Genomic DNA, 16,309 nt, shown 5'->3' with positions numbered 1-16,309 from the left:
AGATTTCTAATGGGGGCATGATATGAAATACTGTGGTTACACACCAGAGGCTCGATCAATCTAAATATTTTACTGACAACATACCCATATTGATTGGTTAGGACAATAAAATGAGGATATATTAGTAAGTATTTTAATAAGAAGCTATGAAGAAATCTCGAGTAAAAGAATATAAAAAAAGTATTGAAAAAGATATCGTCTTCCGAGGTCATTCGAACGGTGTCGAGAATTTTGCGTCTGGGAAATTTGCGCCCTACCTCAAGAACAGGGAAAATTGCGCCTGCGATGTACCTCCACCGGGAAGTTTGAGACCTGCGAAATAAAAGAACCTATTGGAGCTTACGCATTTCCTCGGAGGGGCTGACATTACAGCATAAACAATCCTCCCCCCACAACCATGCCATTTGTGATTTATTTTCATTGTGGCTATATAAGGGGAGAATAAACTTCAATATAAGCCAAAAGAACACAACGGATCAACGCAATCACTGCTTCTTCCAGAGATGATTTTGGGGGAACACTGGCCTCCCCAGAGCTCTCAGAGTGCCCCCTCGGAGGAGACCAAAATAATACGTCTATAATATAATAATAAATAGAATAGTACCAGCAGTGACCCCCCTCCGGAATACTAAATGTGCCCCCCGGAACATTTTTCCTGAAAGAACGACTGAACGCAATTGTGTGTTTGAAGTGTAATTCCAGCAAGTAAACACACTGTACATAGTTTTCTTGATAATATTACTGAACTGATTTTACATTCACTTTACATTTTCTTTTCTATATTTTGTGTCCTGAAAAGCCAAACAACTCTCAAGGATTGTGAACAGAGATATCTGGGTAGAGCCAAACAGCCTTTTGTAGATTAAATTATACTCTTTGATTATATTAATAAATAATTATATATCAGTCATTTATACGTTTATTGTAAATTTTGTAGTATAATGAAAAATTGTATTTGTATGGATTGCCCTTTAGTGAACTAAAATTGTATTTTTTTTTTTTTTCATTTGTTCGGAATATTATAACGGATGGAGTAACTCACTGAGACGATGAGAGGCAAGCCTAGTTCAAGTGCGAGTGGAAGTTACTTTACACAATACAATAATAAGTTGAATTGTAGGGCGCTAACATCCCAGTGCAAATATATAGCCGGCGCATTTTCCCCTCTTTTTGGGGTAGGGCGCAAACATTCCAGTGCAAATATATTGCGAGTGCATTTTTTCCTATTTTTGTGGTAGGGCGCAAAATTCTCGCATTCAAGGAAAATATAATGTCCGTGAAGTTGACAAGCCACTTATGTCAGACTCCAATTTCGACTTTAAACGTCGCTAGTGCTACGTTAGTGTTCGATAGTGACGCAAATCGTTAGTACTCCAACTGCATGCCAACACGCCCACTTCTAAGAATCATCTCAAAAGTGAGGTTAACCATTAGAGCAAGTAAGTGCTCATTGGTGCCATTAACATTAACGTTAAAGCCTCCATCGTACGGCCCTTTGAGTAATAATAACACCACGTTTTTTGCTAGTCTCAATGCGTCCCTATATTCTCGCGAATATTCTGACGTGCCCAAGTTAGTTACTTTTTTTTGGGACTATTGTTTATGTTATTGTTTATTGTTTATTGCTAGTCTGCAGAGTAGTCCTTACATTAATATGCCATTGTCCTTGATAATCATTGCGTATTTACAAGCAATTTGTTATTACTGTTAGAAGATATCAAAAAACAACAGATAAAATCTACTACTTAACGGTTCATATTTTTCTTTTACAGTACATAAACGATTAATAATAATAATAATAATAATAATAATAATAATAATAATATTAATAATAATAATAATAATAATAATAATAATAATAATAATAAGAAGAAGAAGAAGAAGAAGAAGAAGACTATTCCAGCATAAAAGTTATCAATTGCATCACACTGGCAACAAGCGACGCATATTTTAACTTCATAAAAAATCGTTTCTCACGATTTTCTGGAAAACTACGTATGATAACATCTTCATTATGTCAAGTTGTTTATCTCAGTGTGATATGTCTTACATCTGGACAATATCACAGTAAAACGAAAATTAAATATTAGGAGTACATCGTACTTTTGGACTACATCTCATTAACCATGGGAAGATTGAGTAGTGTATACTTTAGGATGTAAGTTTCAGCTTAACTTGCATCATACATTCTTAGGATTACAAAAAGGAAATTTGTTCGTTTGCATTTGAACAAAATTCTTAGGATTACAAAAAGAAAAAATAATTTTTCCGAATTCCGGAATTTTTCCGAAATCCGGATTTTTTCCGAAATCCGGAATTTTTCCGAATTCCGGATTTTTTCCGAAATCCGGAATTTTTCCGAAATCCGGATTTTTTCCGAATTCCGGAATTTTTCCGAAATCCGGAATTTCTCCGAATTCCGGAATTTTTCCGAATTCCGGAATTTTTCCGAAATACGGATTTTTTCCGAATTCCGGAATTTTTCCGAAATCCGGAATTTTTCCGAATTCCGGAACTTTTCCGAATTCCGGATTTTTTCTGAATCCCGGAATTTTTCCGAATTCCGGAATTTTTCCGAATTCCGGAATTTTTCCGAAATCCGGAATTTTTCCGAATTCCGGAATTTTTCTGAATTCCGGATTTTTTCCGAATTCCGGATTTTTTCCGAAATCCGGAATTTTTCCGAATTCCGGAATTTTTCCGAAATCCGGAATTTTCCGATTTTACTTTCCGGATTCCGGAAAGTAAAAATTCCGGAATTGGCCATCCCTAATATTAACAATCATCATACCATAATCTTTAAAACATGACTGGTGTGTAGATCTATACAATTCGCACATTGCATTATTACATTTAAACCTAGCATCACATCACTAACCTTGTCGATAAGTCTGCTTCCTTGTCATCGTCTGTTTCACGGGATGACGAAGCATGGCCAGAAGAATCCACAGACACAGGACTAGTGTCAAAGGCGTTGCTGGACGGCTCAACCACCAGAGTATCTGGATGCGTCGATTGACATACATCTTGTGTATGTGTGTCATCAGTATCCACTGTGTATCCAAGCTATAAAAGGAAACAATTAATTTGTATTTCTTTTCTTAAAACTTAACGATGCCTCATATCCTCCTATTCAGATAATTCACCCCGAACGTCGGTGCAATGCCCGAAAACTTAGTGATGGAAAGTTTTGAAAGAACTTTCAAGTATTTTCAATAGTTTGCTTTGTTTCTAGAATATTACTGTTTTAATATAAAATTTCTGGAACTCTTTTAGTAACCTCTGAATGGTGTTTATTGTAGCCTGGGAACTATATAACTTAAATAGAAAATAAAATCTGATGAAAGCAAACACCTGTTATTACTACTCTGAGTTACAGTTTCGGCAACTCTGATGAAAGCACTGATATACTTTTCAGTTTTTGTGATATACTAGTAATAATAAGGGTTTACTTTGGTCCTATAGTATTTTTTATTTATTATTTTTAATGTTACCCTTCTGTTCCCAAATTTTGCTACCACTTATTCTTTTTCTTTTCAATTCATCCAGTTACTTTTCTTTATTCTTTTCCATAACAAAATTTCATATGATACCAGTCGTTTTCTCACCTCTCATAATATCCACATTTCTGCTCCATACAGTACAATCCTACCAGTGGTGTATTTTATGAGGTACCAGGGCTACCGGCGTAGCCCCATATTTTATTATCATTTCTTCAATGCTATAAGTTTCTCGATAATAAACTTCGCGAACGTGGATATATAATACGATACAGCCATTTATCAGCTTTGTATGCAGTCCGTTTCGCTTTTTTAAAGACTTGCGGTGTAGCACCGCTTAGAAACCACTGACGGCAGCAAGAACCGTGTAACTTGTATTATATTCACGTTTGCTTATCATAACAACGTACTAGCGAGCTATGAGGCTAGGCCACTAGTCGCTGGATTAATCGATTTCCAAGGGTGTAAGCGATGTATTGGAGTAATATCTAGCAGAAAAATGAGATAGTATGAAGACAAGTACCAATTTTTTTTTTTTTTATTTCTGTGAGCATTTTTGTTACATCGTAGATTGATTAGAGGTTTGTTTGTAAGTTTAAAAATTAGTAAAATAACTGTGGATTTAAAGTTAAGTAACAAAATCAGAAAATCTTTTGTGCTGCAAGCTGATGAACATAAATCTGATGCTAATTTGTTTCAGTGCGGAGGAAAATTTTGCATGATAGAACCTCAGCAACAAGTTAATTGAACAGAGGTGTGATAGCACTTCAGTTACAATGGGAACATTAACGGTCTCAAAACTAAAATTCAATTGATTGATTGATTGATGGGGAGTTAATGGAGACGTCAGCATTGTAGTAATATGTCTCCGTCACGATTAACATTATTGACCACAGGCTCGGGTTGCAAACATGTGAAAAAAAGATAAATACTCTGTAAAACAGATACAGACCACCAGAAAATGGGCAAAAGGATAAAAACACTGCAAGACAAAGAGAACAACAAACAATAGTTAAAAAATAAACAGCGGGCATAAAACAGAAAAACAAATAGTAAAAAAAAAGTTAAAATAATAAATAGCTGACATAAAACAACAACAACAATGAAAAACAAAACACAACATAGGAAAAATAAAACTCAGCCGCGAAAAACACATACGAAAGAGATAAAAACGGTCTCAGGACAGAAGCACGAAGAAAAACAAAAACTTGCTCAACAAAGACTACGTATTTCTCCAAAACACACTTAAGGCTACTTGGCAGTTCAAGACGCTTTCTGATATCTCAGTACTTAGAACAGTCGAGAATGATGTGCCAAAGCTCAGAAGGATGGTACATTTCTCACAATATGGAAGGCTAAATACACGCAACAAATAGTGTGTGTGAGATGAACGACAGGAGTACCTGTTCTCGGCGATCAGCATGTGAGGGCGTCTGGCAATTTCTCACGACTGGCTTCACACCGTGAAGTTTATTTTCATTTACCTGGTTTCAATGTATTTGCCAATGAGAACGCATCGAAATCTTAGAAAATTTACAAAGGTCGGAGAGAGGAAGATAATGCTCCAATGTAACATTGGGTAAGGCGGCGTTCTTCGCAGCCGTATCAACATGTTCGTTTTTCCGAATGCCAAAATATTCTGGCCCCAATACGGTCTTGTTGCCGTAGCTTATAGCTAAAAACCTTTTAGTTTAACATCCCACGATCCTGCCCTTTAGGATGAGGGAGACGGTGATTCAGATAAGTAAATGATGAAAACATTGGTGGAATGAAGAAAGTGGGAGGAAACGGGAGAACCCCGAGAAAACCCACGAGCACGATGTTTGTCCATCACTTAATTAAGTCCACGCGGCGCGAGCTGGGATCGAACCAGGGACCCCAAGCACCGGAGGTGAAGGCTCTACCACTGAGCCACCGCCTTTTCCTTTCAGTACAGTTACCACTACTTGCGTTTGTTCAACATTTATTATTATCTCATATGTCAGGAAATCAAAGATGGACTGTAATTGGCGGATCGTTGCTTAATTGATCAGTCAATTAAAAGAAATATTGAATAAAAACGTAGTAAAATTAAATTAAATGAAATAAAATCTTTCAGTTTAACGTCCCACCTTATGCTCTTTGGGCTAAAGGAGTCGGATGATTAAGGCAAGTCAATGATAATAGAAGAATTGGTAGAATGTGAAAGTGGAAGGAAACGGGAGTATCCCGAGAAAAACCCACGGACACGATGTTGTCCACCACAAACTTATTTGGCTGGGGATCGAACCAGAGATCCCACGCTCCAGAGATCTACCACTGAGCCACTGAGCCTGTTCTAAAAACGTAGTAGTTGTTCACTTAGATAAATACATATTATGTTTGTCAGAAATGAAACTATGAGTGGTATAGTACCTAATAACGGTAGTCTACCTATGTGTATGTAATGCTACCTATGATTTGTACATGATTATTGTAAATAGAGTAGGAACTATTGTTTGTGCGTAAATAGATAGAATAAGATCTTAATTGTAAGCAGCAAAAGATCGTGATTATGGCAAAGCTGTGAGGAAGGCAACTCATGACGGGCACTTTCTCTTTAAATCTCTCATAAAATTTTCTAACATCCTGGTCATAGGAGTCAAATGATACGTACAGCGAAAATAAACCAATACCTACTATCTGGAAAATTTCAAATATGTGCAAAAACTATATAATATAAACAACTAAATGTAATATCCGACTCTTCCCCCCCCCCCCCAAAAAAAAAATTGAACAACATATAACTTTAACAAAATGTAAATCAGATACACCTACACAAAGACCAAACTAATCTACTGAACAGATTTCTTAGAAGTTTACTTGGTTCAAGCTATGTTTCACTTACTTCAAAGAATTTGACAAAGACATGACTTGTGAATAGAGGAGGGTGCTCTGCTGTGAATTCAAGTAACGTCAGCGCACATTGTCTTCTTTCTTCAATAACATCGCCTTCAAATCTATCACGAAAGAAAAGTTCTTATGATATACATTTAACAAGAATGAAATTATATATATGTACATATATACAGGGTGAATAATTTATCTTGATACGCCCTTGTAATTTTTAAACTAATAGACACACACACACACACAAAAAAAAAAAAAAAAAAAACGCTGAAATTTTGTAAAAATGAAGTCTTCGTGAGGATGGTTATAATTTCAGTGGCGTTAGATGTCAAAGGACTACATAATACAAAGAAAAGGTTTCGCAGTACTGACGCTAAGCCAACGAAGAAATCAGAACTGCCGGATTCATTGTTGAGTATTTCGTGTTGATACAAAATAACCACACGTGTTCTTCTGTATGTTTCCAGGCTGTATGTTTGTGTATTATAAAATAATATTTACACCATATAACTTCATTGCCCTGCTCATCATACTGCGAGTTTGTTAACCGTATGGTTCCAATGTACAAGCTACTAATCCTAAGTCACTTCCTGTTATTAAATTATACTGTAAATGTGTAATATAATATCTGGGTTGATACATATTAATATCAAAATATATTAACTAGGTTAAAAGACATCAGATCTGGTTTTTATTATTATCGTATTATTTCTTTGCATATATATGTATGTAAAGATATTTAATCTCAGTGATACTCTATTTACAGCTTTTATATATAGCGACAGTGTTTTCCCTATAGGCTGCTCCCCGCTCTGAACTATGGTTAGTGAGAAGGGAGTGGGATACCAGTTTCTACTTCGAAACCAGTTTAGATGCAACCAAAGCCCTAGGAAGAGATTCTCCGAGTGGGAGGATGTAAACGTATCTATGACGTCATAACCACAGAAGCCAGAGTTTTGTATATAATGAATTGTAATCCAGATTAAGAGGCTGCAAGCTGGCTAGTCAGCCGTGAGATGGAGTCAATCCAGTCTAACTAGATTTGTTTTGTACAGTAAATGATGATTGTTTATTTAAAGATAGGTTGTTCCGATAGTAAGGAGATAAGATTTTTTTCTTTCTTTAAATGCTCTTTACAGATACATTTTGAATTTTGAAATGAATTTTAACCCTACTCTTTCAAATGGAAAGATAGTGGGTATTGTGAAATAAAATTAGAGTTTGAAGATCTGTAATGATCTTGTTTGTTAGGGAATTTAGAGTATCTCTAATTTGAACTGTGGCTGTTTCGGTCACTCTAGTAAGAGTTTGGTTGATCTTTTCTCTCTAAAGGAGAACAAAGACGCATTAACTACCTTACCTAAAATCCCGTTCATATTGATGAACGTCTTATAAAGCCTCCTGTTGAGATTTTTTTCATCCTACCTAACTATTCATTTAGATGGACATCCTTTTTGTGTAGATGTCTTTTACTTCAAGAATGCACATGTACAGCATTAGGCAGGTAGCCTGATAAGCAATGACGGTGCATGACGGTGCTTTGAGAGAATTTTGGACAATGAAGGACAGCCTGCAAGAAAAACGCTTTCTCCTTCTTGTCAAAGAGATTAAGAGTTAACATTAGAAATTTTAAAGTTTATCTGGATCTAATTGAATGGGTTAAGGTAGGCTCACAATTTCAGATTAAGGAAATTGTGTTACAAATTTTGTAGCTAGATACTCCAGTGGCATAGAATAGAGAGGAACATTAGAAAAAAAAATCAGAGAAAGATCTCATAAGTATTTCGAAAGAAAAGGCATTATACGAGGAAAAATTTTGGTTTTATTTATATGTATATAATTTTGCATAGGGAGCTAAATCTCCCTAGACGTTTAGCTTATTACTTGGCGATACTCTCTGAGTTGAGACTTTATGAATGCAGTTAGATGGCAATGTAAGTTAAAGGGGCTTTTTTTTTGCTACAAAAGCATGTAAGATTTGTCTCGGCTTACTTTTATATATGTGGTAATCCTTTCCATAACCGATCTGTCTTATGTATTTATACGTAGTATTAGAATTTCGCCGAAGTAGTAGTTGGAGTTTGAATGGTTTACGCATTAACGCACTTAGGAGTATTTTTAAAAGACGGAAAGGAATCATCACAAATGACAACTTCAGAAGAGAGTTGTATATACCAACGAATAAATATGGAGAAGGTTGAAATCGCTAGTAACTGGGAAAATGGTTCCCTTCATACCTTTCTTCATGTTTGTATATTTGTGTCCATTAAGTTACATATTTTTACTTTATTTATTTTTATTTAAAGAAAGAAAAAAAACTGGAATCTCTACACTATAGGTGTTACTTACCTTCCAAAAAATTTAGCCTTTGCAAATGGTGGAAATTTATCTTTCAAATGCAATTTTCGATGTCTCGACTGAAGTTCCTTGTGTAGTTTCTTAAAATCGTTGTAGCGTTTCCACACAACAACCTAAAACAAACAAGCTTATACCAAACATGATCAACATCACAATATCATTCTAGAAAGATAATTTTCTGCATACTTGAATATTACATTGTGGTTATTAAATATGCGTGTGTTACCATATTTAAAATTCTCAATTATTCACCTGTTGTATATCCTGCTGGAAACGTATTTACAGACATCAAATATACTTTGTCTGATTCGAATGAATTTCGTACTACAGATATGTGTCTGTAGAATACAGGCTAGTCATAATGTATGTAGGTAGGATTGTCCTACCTCCGAGTATCACCCAGAATACCTGAGTTCGGAATTCATCCACTGCCTATTGATGCTTGTCTATACATTAAAATGTCGGTTATCCGTACGTCTACCTATGCTTAACACCTAATGTCTGGTATATAATAATAGCATACAGATCTGATATGGGGAAGAATTGTATATTTTTATCAGGTCCCCCACCAAAGATATATATCTAAGAAGTACGCACTTTTTTCACTTTTCTGAATTTCTATTTAAAAAATGGGGACATGCATGAGGGTTGACACTTGGAGAATGAGTACTTTTATATGAGAGCTCTTTATCCAGAAAAGCTCACCTTCCTCATTATTTGCCTTCTTGCCAAAATTGTCTGCTCAACTCGGAACTTGTAACGTCAATGACCTACTTTTTCAAATCTATGTTTAACCCCGCTATACTTCATAGACGATAATGACTAATACACAGTTTTGTAGCTTACAATTTGCTGACCATTTTGGTTTTTGTTCCACATCGATAGTACAACTAGGGCTGAGATACTTCAGATTCGGTAATCCCTTACACCACTACCAAATGGCGATCTTCGAAGACAAATATGACTGCCACTCGAAACTTAAAAGTCAATAAACTTAAAATAATGGTTGTTTTAAACTAAAGACATGGTAAGGTAACTGCACATCAAATATCAGATTTTAAAAAAAAAAAAGTCGAGCAACATGCATTGGAACACTTGACATGGATTTACCCTAGCGTGGCCAGATTCTGACAAGCGAAAAGTAGGACACAAACATAATAGTATATGATAGTTTACTGTGTCGGCAATATGAATCTCCTTGTTTCATTTAACGTTAACCTCAAGTTAATGATTCGTTTTTGTTAAAAAGAAAAGTACTGAACAAAAGTATTGAAGGAATTCAAAACAACTCCAAATACTTTGATGAGTGACAAAGTGGTTTATTTTTATGAATGTACAGTGAAACTTCGTGTAGGGTGAAAGACTTTCTTTAAATCGACTTTTGGAGCATGCGATTATTTTAAGGAATGAGGGAAAATTTAAGCGGACACAACGGAACTTCTACTTAACTTGGTTACCATCACTGTCGTAAGTTGAAAAAGAAACCTTTCCTACCTAACCGATATCTGAACAAGTCCTTCTCAGTAAAAATTATGTATTGCAAAACAATGGTTTGTTGATTGTTCTCCATCCCTAATCTTTTGAGAAATGTTAAAAAAACACAGCGGTTCATCATTCAGGAAAAGAGTGCACGTGATTCAAAATGTTGTGAATAAACAAGAAAACATTAAAATATTGCAAATAATTAAATCAGGACAATTCACAGGACATTTCTCGATTTTCTAGGCGTCTTCGCAACACGCAGGACAGCTCTTTGAAAAGCAGTACTGTCCTGAGAAAATCAGTACGTCTGGTCACCCTACCCTAGTGAGATGAGAATATGGGATTTAAAAAAAGAAAAAGAAAAGAAAAGAAAATTTATAAACACGATGCTGTCTACTACGAATTAGTGTTGCCAGGAACCTCTCACGTACCAGGTAAGTGCTCTATCCTGAGCCACCGTACCTCCCTTAGAGATGTCTTTTATTCAGAAACTCTCATACTACACTAGGCACATACATAGCTGTGGTAAAGCTTGCAATTTCCACAGTTTTTTTCCTCTTTTCGATCTTTCATCAACTACTACGGTACTATCAGTGCAAATGGTAACAGCTATAATATTGATAGTTTTTTCCGTTATGTTGTAACTGGTTCACTTCTACCTGGAGCTCACAGTTCCATAGCCAGCTTGATTTGCTTTATGGCATTAAACACATGCTTAACAAAACATCACAAAAGTTATCCTACGTACCTCGTAGGTCACCGAAACGTTCTTGTTCAAAAGCATACAAAACATAATGGCATAACACCTGGTTATTTCGAAGCCGCTACATATGCATTCTTATCAAGCGCATGCATTCTCGACTGAATACACTGTAGCTACAGAACTTCTAGAAATTTCTGATGCGAGGACGTAATTCATTCTCCCATCAAGAGATGGCAGTGACAATCTTTACTGAACACTCTTTCAAACATATATGAATTTTTCAATTTAACGTCCTATGTATATGCCTTTAGGCTAAAGGAGACAGATAACTACGGAGTGAATTGTTATGAAAGAGCCGACTGAATGAGAATATAAAAGAAAAAGAAGAACCTCAAGACGATTCAGGACCACAATGTTGGCATGGTCCGAGATCGAACCAAAAACTTCTCGTATCAGAGGTTAGCGCTCTACAACAGAGCCTGCCTATCCATATGTTCTGAGACTTTTTTTTCTATTTTCTAAACAGACCTCAAAAATTATATTTTCTAAAAACAAAATGGGCTGAAAATCGTTTCAAGTTTGCAATATGTTGAGCCTTTTCCTTTATTTGTCATTCTCTTCGTTCAGTATATTTATTTGTATTTTATATAAATAGGTTAAAGAGTAAATGTATACCTTAGTAACAGCCTCTGGCGATCCTTTAGGAAACACCTGAAATAATAACAAATAACAATAATTATACGCAGAACTGATTAACACCTATAAAACTCTCATATATACATTAATGTTAAATATTAATATACCCAATGTTGGAAACTAAATTGTTCTGCACGAGTTCGATCCTTATTCCACCATCCTGAGCTTTGAAACCTTGCTGCAGGTCCAAGTTTTATATAGTCTTCATGTTAAAAAGCAACTTACTCGTAACATGAATACAAGTTATTTCTAGTTTTATTAGAAACAGAGTACTTGCTTGCAAGCAGCAGTTCGGAACCCTGATCAAACAGACGGTCTTGTCTCATATAGCCTCAACGCTGAAAATGGATATAAGACGAATCACATGTAAACAACGAAAAATCCTGAATGACATTCTGCTTCTCATTCCACAGCAAGAAAAGATATGTGAATTCTCAGAAACGTATTTTCTATCTCCTTCCTTCCGAATCTTGAACTGCTTGGGGATAAACAGTTGTTCAGAAAACGCAAAGAATCGTGGACAGCGCGACTGATCGATATGGAAAGTTCAATATGACAGGCATATCGAACAGCAGCAGAGGATCCTTCCCTAATAGGAGGTAACTGTACATGTCACAAAAACAATAAACTTAACCCTTAATAATCCTTCTGTACACCAAATGGTAACGACGTTTTTTGTATCACTACTCGAACTAGATCCTCCGAATTTTTTCTGTCCCCTGCACTCGAACTCTCTCTTTCTGTTTCAATGGTCTGACAGTCTTCCGTCTAACTGCAGAACTATTTTCTAATTGCGTTGTTAGACAACTCATAATTGCGGAAGACAACTCATAATCGTCTCAGCTCCGATTCGGCAAAGTTTTACGTATCGAGACTTACATGCTAATTAAAAGAACGTCCTGTGTATGTGCAGAACTCAAGTATATGTCTTTAAGCTTCCTTGTTTCTCAAGAGTTCGCCTTTAAGCATCTTTGTTTGTCAAAAAGTTCGTCTGATTGACCTGCAGCACTAGTGAATGATCATAATTTAATATCAAATGCAAAATGAGAATATTTTACAAATTATCTTAAATATTGGGTTGGCAACTAAGTTCCTGCCGTTTTTTAAATTGGAATTATCTTTATGACATTAAAGAGTTTTGGCACGAAGTTGTACATCAATCGAAAGAGAATATATTGTTCTACCTAAATATATGTTTCGTTGTTACTAAGATACTTTTACAGATCATTAACATAGAATGCCAAGTTGAGAAAAATGAGCATTTTCGACACCTCCTTCTTTTTGCCTTTAATCAAGGTTCTAAGGCCACAGAAGCTACTCGCAACATTTGTGCTGTGTATGGAGTGTGTGCTATAGCTGAAAGAAACGCCCGTGATTGGTACGCAAAGTTCAAAAAAGGATATTTTGACCTCAAAGACGCCCCTCGTTCTGGCCCTCCAGTTGAGTTTGATGAAGAGCTATTGAACCATCTTTTTTTATGAAAATCCGCGTCAAACAACAAGGAAACTGGCAGAGACAATGGATTGCTCCCACACTAATGTAGAGAAACATCTTCACCCGATGGGCAAAGTTCAGAAGTGTGGAGCATGGGTGCCTGACACTAAAAACGGCGGGAACTTAGTTGCCAACCCAATACAACAAAATAATGAATATTTCCCTTAACCATTTTTTATAACCATGCTACAATAGTGCTACATTTTCTTCGCTCCTTTTTACGTTTTATATAGAAATAGCAAAAGACACATTACTATGTAAGTAGGTCACAGACCCATGAAATTCCTGCAATTAGTTGGTAAACCTAAGCGTGCCGACAGAAGAGACAGTTAATTCAAATAACCAGTCAACTCTCTCAGGAGGCTGGGTCACACTTAAAATTCTGAGCCCCCACTGGGGATCGATCCTAGGACTACATCTGCATTGGTCACTGGGTTAGAAAAGAATATTTCTGTAATACATACAAATGACAACGAACATCGATCTCAGAGAAATAACTGTTACATAACAATTTGAATATACAAACATATAGGAAATACTTACAACTGAAGTGACTTTATAAACTGTGAACCCCTTTTTGTGCTTCCTTGGATCTGTTACAGTAAACTTTCTAATCCAGGTATCACTTTTTGGAGGCATCCTAAGAGCAAGATGTGGTCATTATTGTATCCTGGAATAATACAACATAGACAAAAATACAGTAGCATTGTAAAGTGAGTATGAATTCCAACTTACTTGTTTCGAATTGTTTTCATAAAAATAAATAAAAAAAAAAATATTTTTAAATATTACATTTAAAAAAAAACCTGCTCATTCTTACAAAACTAAATCCAACTCAAGGTTAAATTATTTTCTGAGAGTGTATAGAATGGTTTTATGCACGAAAGATAAAGGATCTATCTGAATATATAACAACGGACTTGAACACATATAAAGGTTGATAATTTCTTTGGTAAGATTAACAGCCTTGGTAGTTGATTCATTATAAGTTATTTTTGAAACAAAAAGAAAAAAAAATAGTTATGAGATATGCTTATAAATCTCCTCATAAATTACTACATTTTAACGTTTTAAAGTCTGAAAATATTGGATCTACTCTGCGGCAAGAAGGCCAAAAACACAAAGCAACCTGTGCTAGATTGTCACTATAAACCACGCATGCCATATAACCCAGTCAAGTAGGGCGAAGTTGGTGAGACCGAACAGTAGCGCGTTCGTGAAGGCAAGTATGTGCGTATGCAAAGGTAGTGAAATTACGTGGGTTTTCGTAGTTCCTATAACACTTGTAATGGTCAGAGACTATACCCTGGCCGGCGAACGATGATTTCTGACAGCTCAGCTCGCGAGGACGACTGAGGAGTGCGGAGTTGCCATGTGCTTCTCGCGCAAGGAAAGAATCGTCTGCTTCCTCGTTGAGGCTGAGAGGGGGTGAGTGAAAGTTTGGCAATATGCGGTGGTTACCATGGAGACGCGACAGGTTCTGAGCTTAAGGTTGGTTGACCTGCTGTCTTCTGCTCGCTCGCTGTGGCCTTGTGCAAAGCTGTCAGAAATCATCGTTCACCGGCCAGGGTATAGTGAAACCATTACAAGTGCTATAGGAACTAGTGTCTCTGCGAAAACCCGTGCTATCACAACCTTTGCTTACGCGCATGCACATCATCGCTGACGCACTACTGCCTTTGGACACACCCCCACGCGCGGTAACCAGCTAGCTTCGCCCTGCTCTGACTCCGACAGCATTCGTGGTTTCTAGAGGCGACACACGTTAATTCGTTTTATACTATGTTTATGGCATATATCCGAACGCTATATTTATATGCACATCATGAAAGAAGTATAATTTTACAATAATTACTTCTCGTGAACCCCCTTAAATTTCATTTATGCTAAGTCGGATATTGTCAGCCAGCGCAAATCTTCTGGAGGATAATAACGAAGAAATAAGTGAAAGAATTGTAATTTTTTAATACCTATTTCGAGTGGGTGCATACACTTGACCTGCGCGCTTATAAATATGTCTTTTCATACAGAGTATGGAATTTAACTGTAAATTTGACAAAATTCGGGGTATCTTTTAGTTTCGCCCACAATCTTGCACATATAGGATTTCCAGTGTTACTTCTCAAAATACAGCAGAACGAGCGAAGGGGGCGAATGCCCCGCAAAACTCGTTTGTTTCTTACCTTTATCACAATTTAGACAGTTAACAAAGTACACGCCATGAAACGAGTTGGGGGAGATTCTAAATCCTATCCTAATGTTGTGTACCTAAACTTGTCCAGCACCCAAATTTCAATCCGAAAAAAAAAAAAAAAAGTATTGACCGAATTGGGATCTTATTGACAACAAACGTGTACTCTGGTTGTGCATAAATTGCGATGTCTCGTCCTTTCAGCAGATTACCATCAATGTCACATTTTGTGTTCTAAACAATGTATGTATATTACTGTTCTATTTTAACGTAACATGATATAGTCTGTGTAATACACAAATAACTTCATTTCTACATGAAAACAAATTCAAGTGCCACTAATGCAGAATTTGTGACCGGAAGGATCTTCGGCACATCATATTCATAAAAACAAATTTTCATTAAACTCCAATAGGAACTACTTATACACACTTTCATGGAAATTCAAAATATCTTATACAATAATTTTAAAAATTTTATTACCTCAAAAGGCGTGAATGAACTAATCCAAAGACGCCTATTACCACAAACATGCAATCAGCTATGAGTGATATTACTTCACGTTGATGCAGGGCTTCCAACTTGCACTTAAATAAAGCGCTAGCTAAATCTACAATAACAGAAAATATTTATTAGCGCCTCTTTCAGCAGCAAGGTTATATAGGACATGGACTTACATCTTAACGTGGTGAAAATATGTACTTTTCTTTCATTGATAATATAAAATGATAGGAATATTCGTGAGGGTCTTCTTCCAGCTGTCATGGAGAAAGGTATATCATAGAAAAATACATATGATAGTAATTATGGGTGTTTGCCAATTCTGTGATGGTTGATATCATGTATTGGTTTGTGCAACTGTACTAAGGTTTCAATTTCTAGTCTGGTTCGAGCCCAGTTAGTCGTAGGACTCTTTTTGCACTCACCACGAGTCCTGTTCTTATCGTCTGTTTAATTCAATTTCGTTGAAAGTAGGTCCTCCCGGCTAGGCTAGTGGCTAGCGCGTGAGCTTTTGAG

General features: G+C 36.2%; 1 protein-coding gene across 2 annotated transcripts in view; it reads right to left on the bottom strand.

Moving 5' to 3' along the window:
- The window catches only part of LOC145664015 (ribosomal protein S6 kinase delta-1), a 74,863-nt gene extending 58,989 nt beyond the window's left edge, over nt 1–15,874 (bottom strand). Inside the window, exons 1-6 of one of the 2 annotated variants that reach the window (XM_081730304.1) lie at nt 15,776–15,874; nt 13,645–13,771; nt 11,587–11,622; nt 8,718–8,839; nt 6,367–6,478; nt 2,879–3,066 (exon numbers count right to left, since the gene is read on the bottom strand). In XM_081730304.1, the coding sequence (XP_081586430.1) occupies nt 2,879–3,066; nt 6,367–6,478; nt 8,718–8,839; nt 11,587–11,622; nt 13,645–13,740 (554 nt within the window). In that variant the 5' untranslated portion in view covers nt 13,741–13,771; nt 15,776–15,874. Of the gene's footprint in view, nt 1–2,878; nt 3,067–6,366; nt 6,479–8,717; nt 8,840–11,586; nt 11,623–13,644; nt 13,772–15,284; nt 15,305–15,775 lie in introns of those variants that run through there. The other variant, XM_081730305.1, reaches the window with a different exon arrangement.
- Nucleotides 15,875–16,309: the final 435 nt, after the last annotated feature.

The sequence above is a fragment of the Thermobia domestica genome, chromosome 11 (assembly GCF_964235325.1).
Source record: "Thermobia domestica chromosome 11, izTheDome1.hap1.1, whole genome shotgun sequence".
NCBI classification, from domain to species: Eukaryota; Metazoa; Arthropoda; class Insecta; order Zygentoma; family Lepismatidae; genus Thermobia; species Thermobia domestica.
This window is presented reverse-complemented; position numbering and strand designations above follow the sequence as displayed.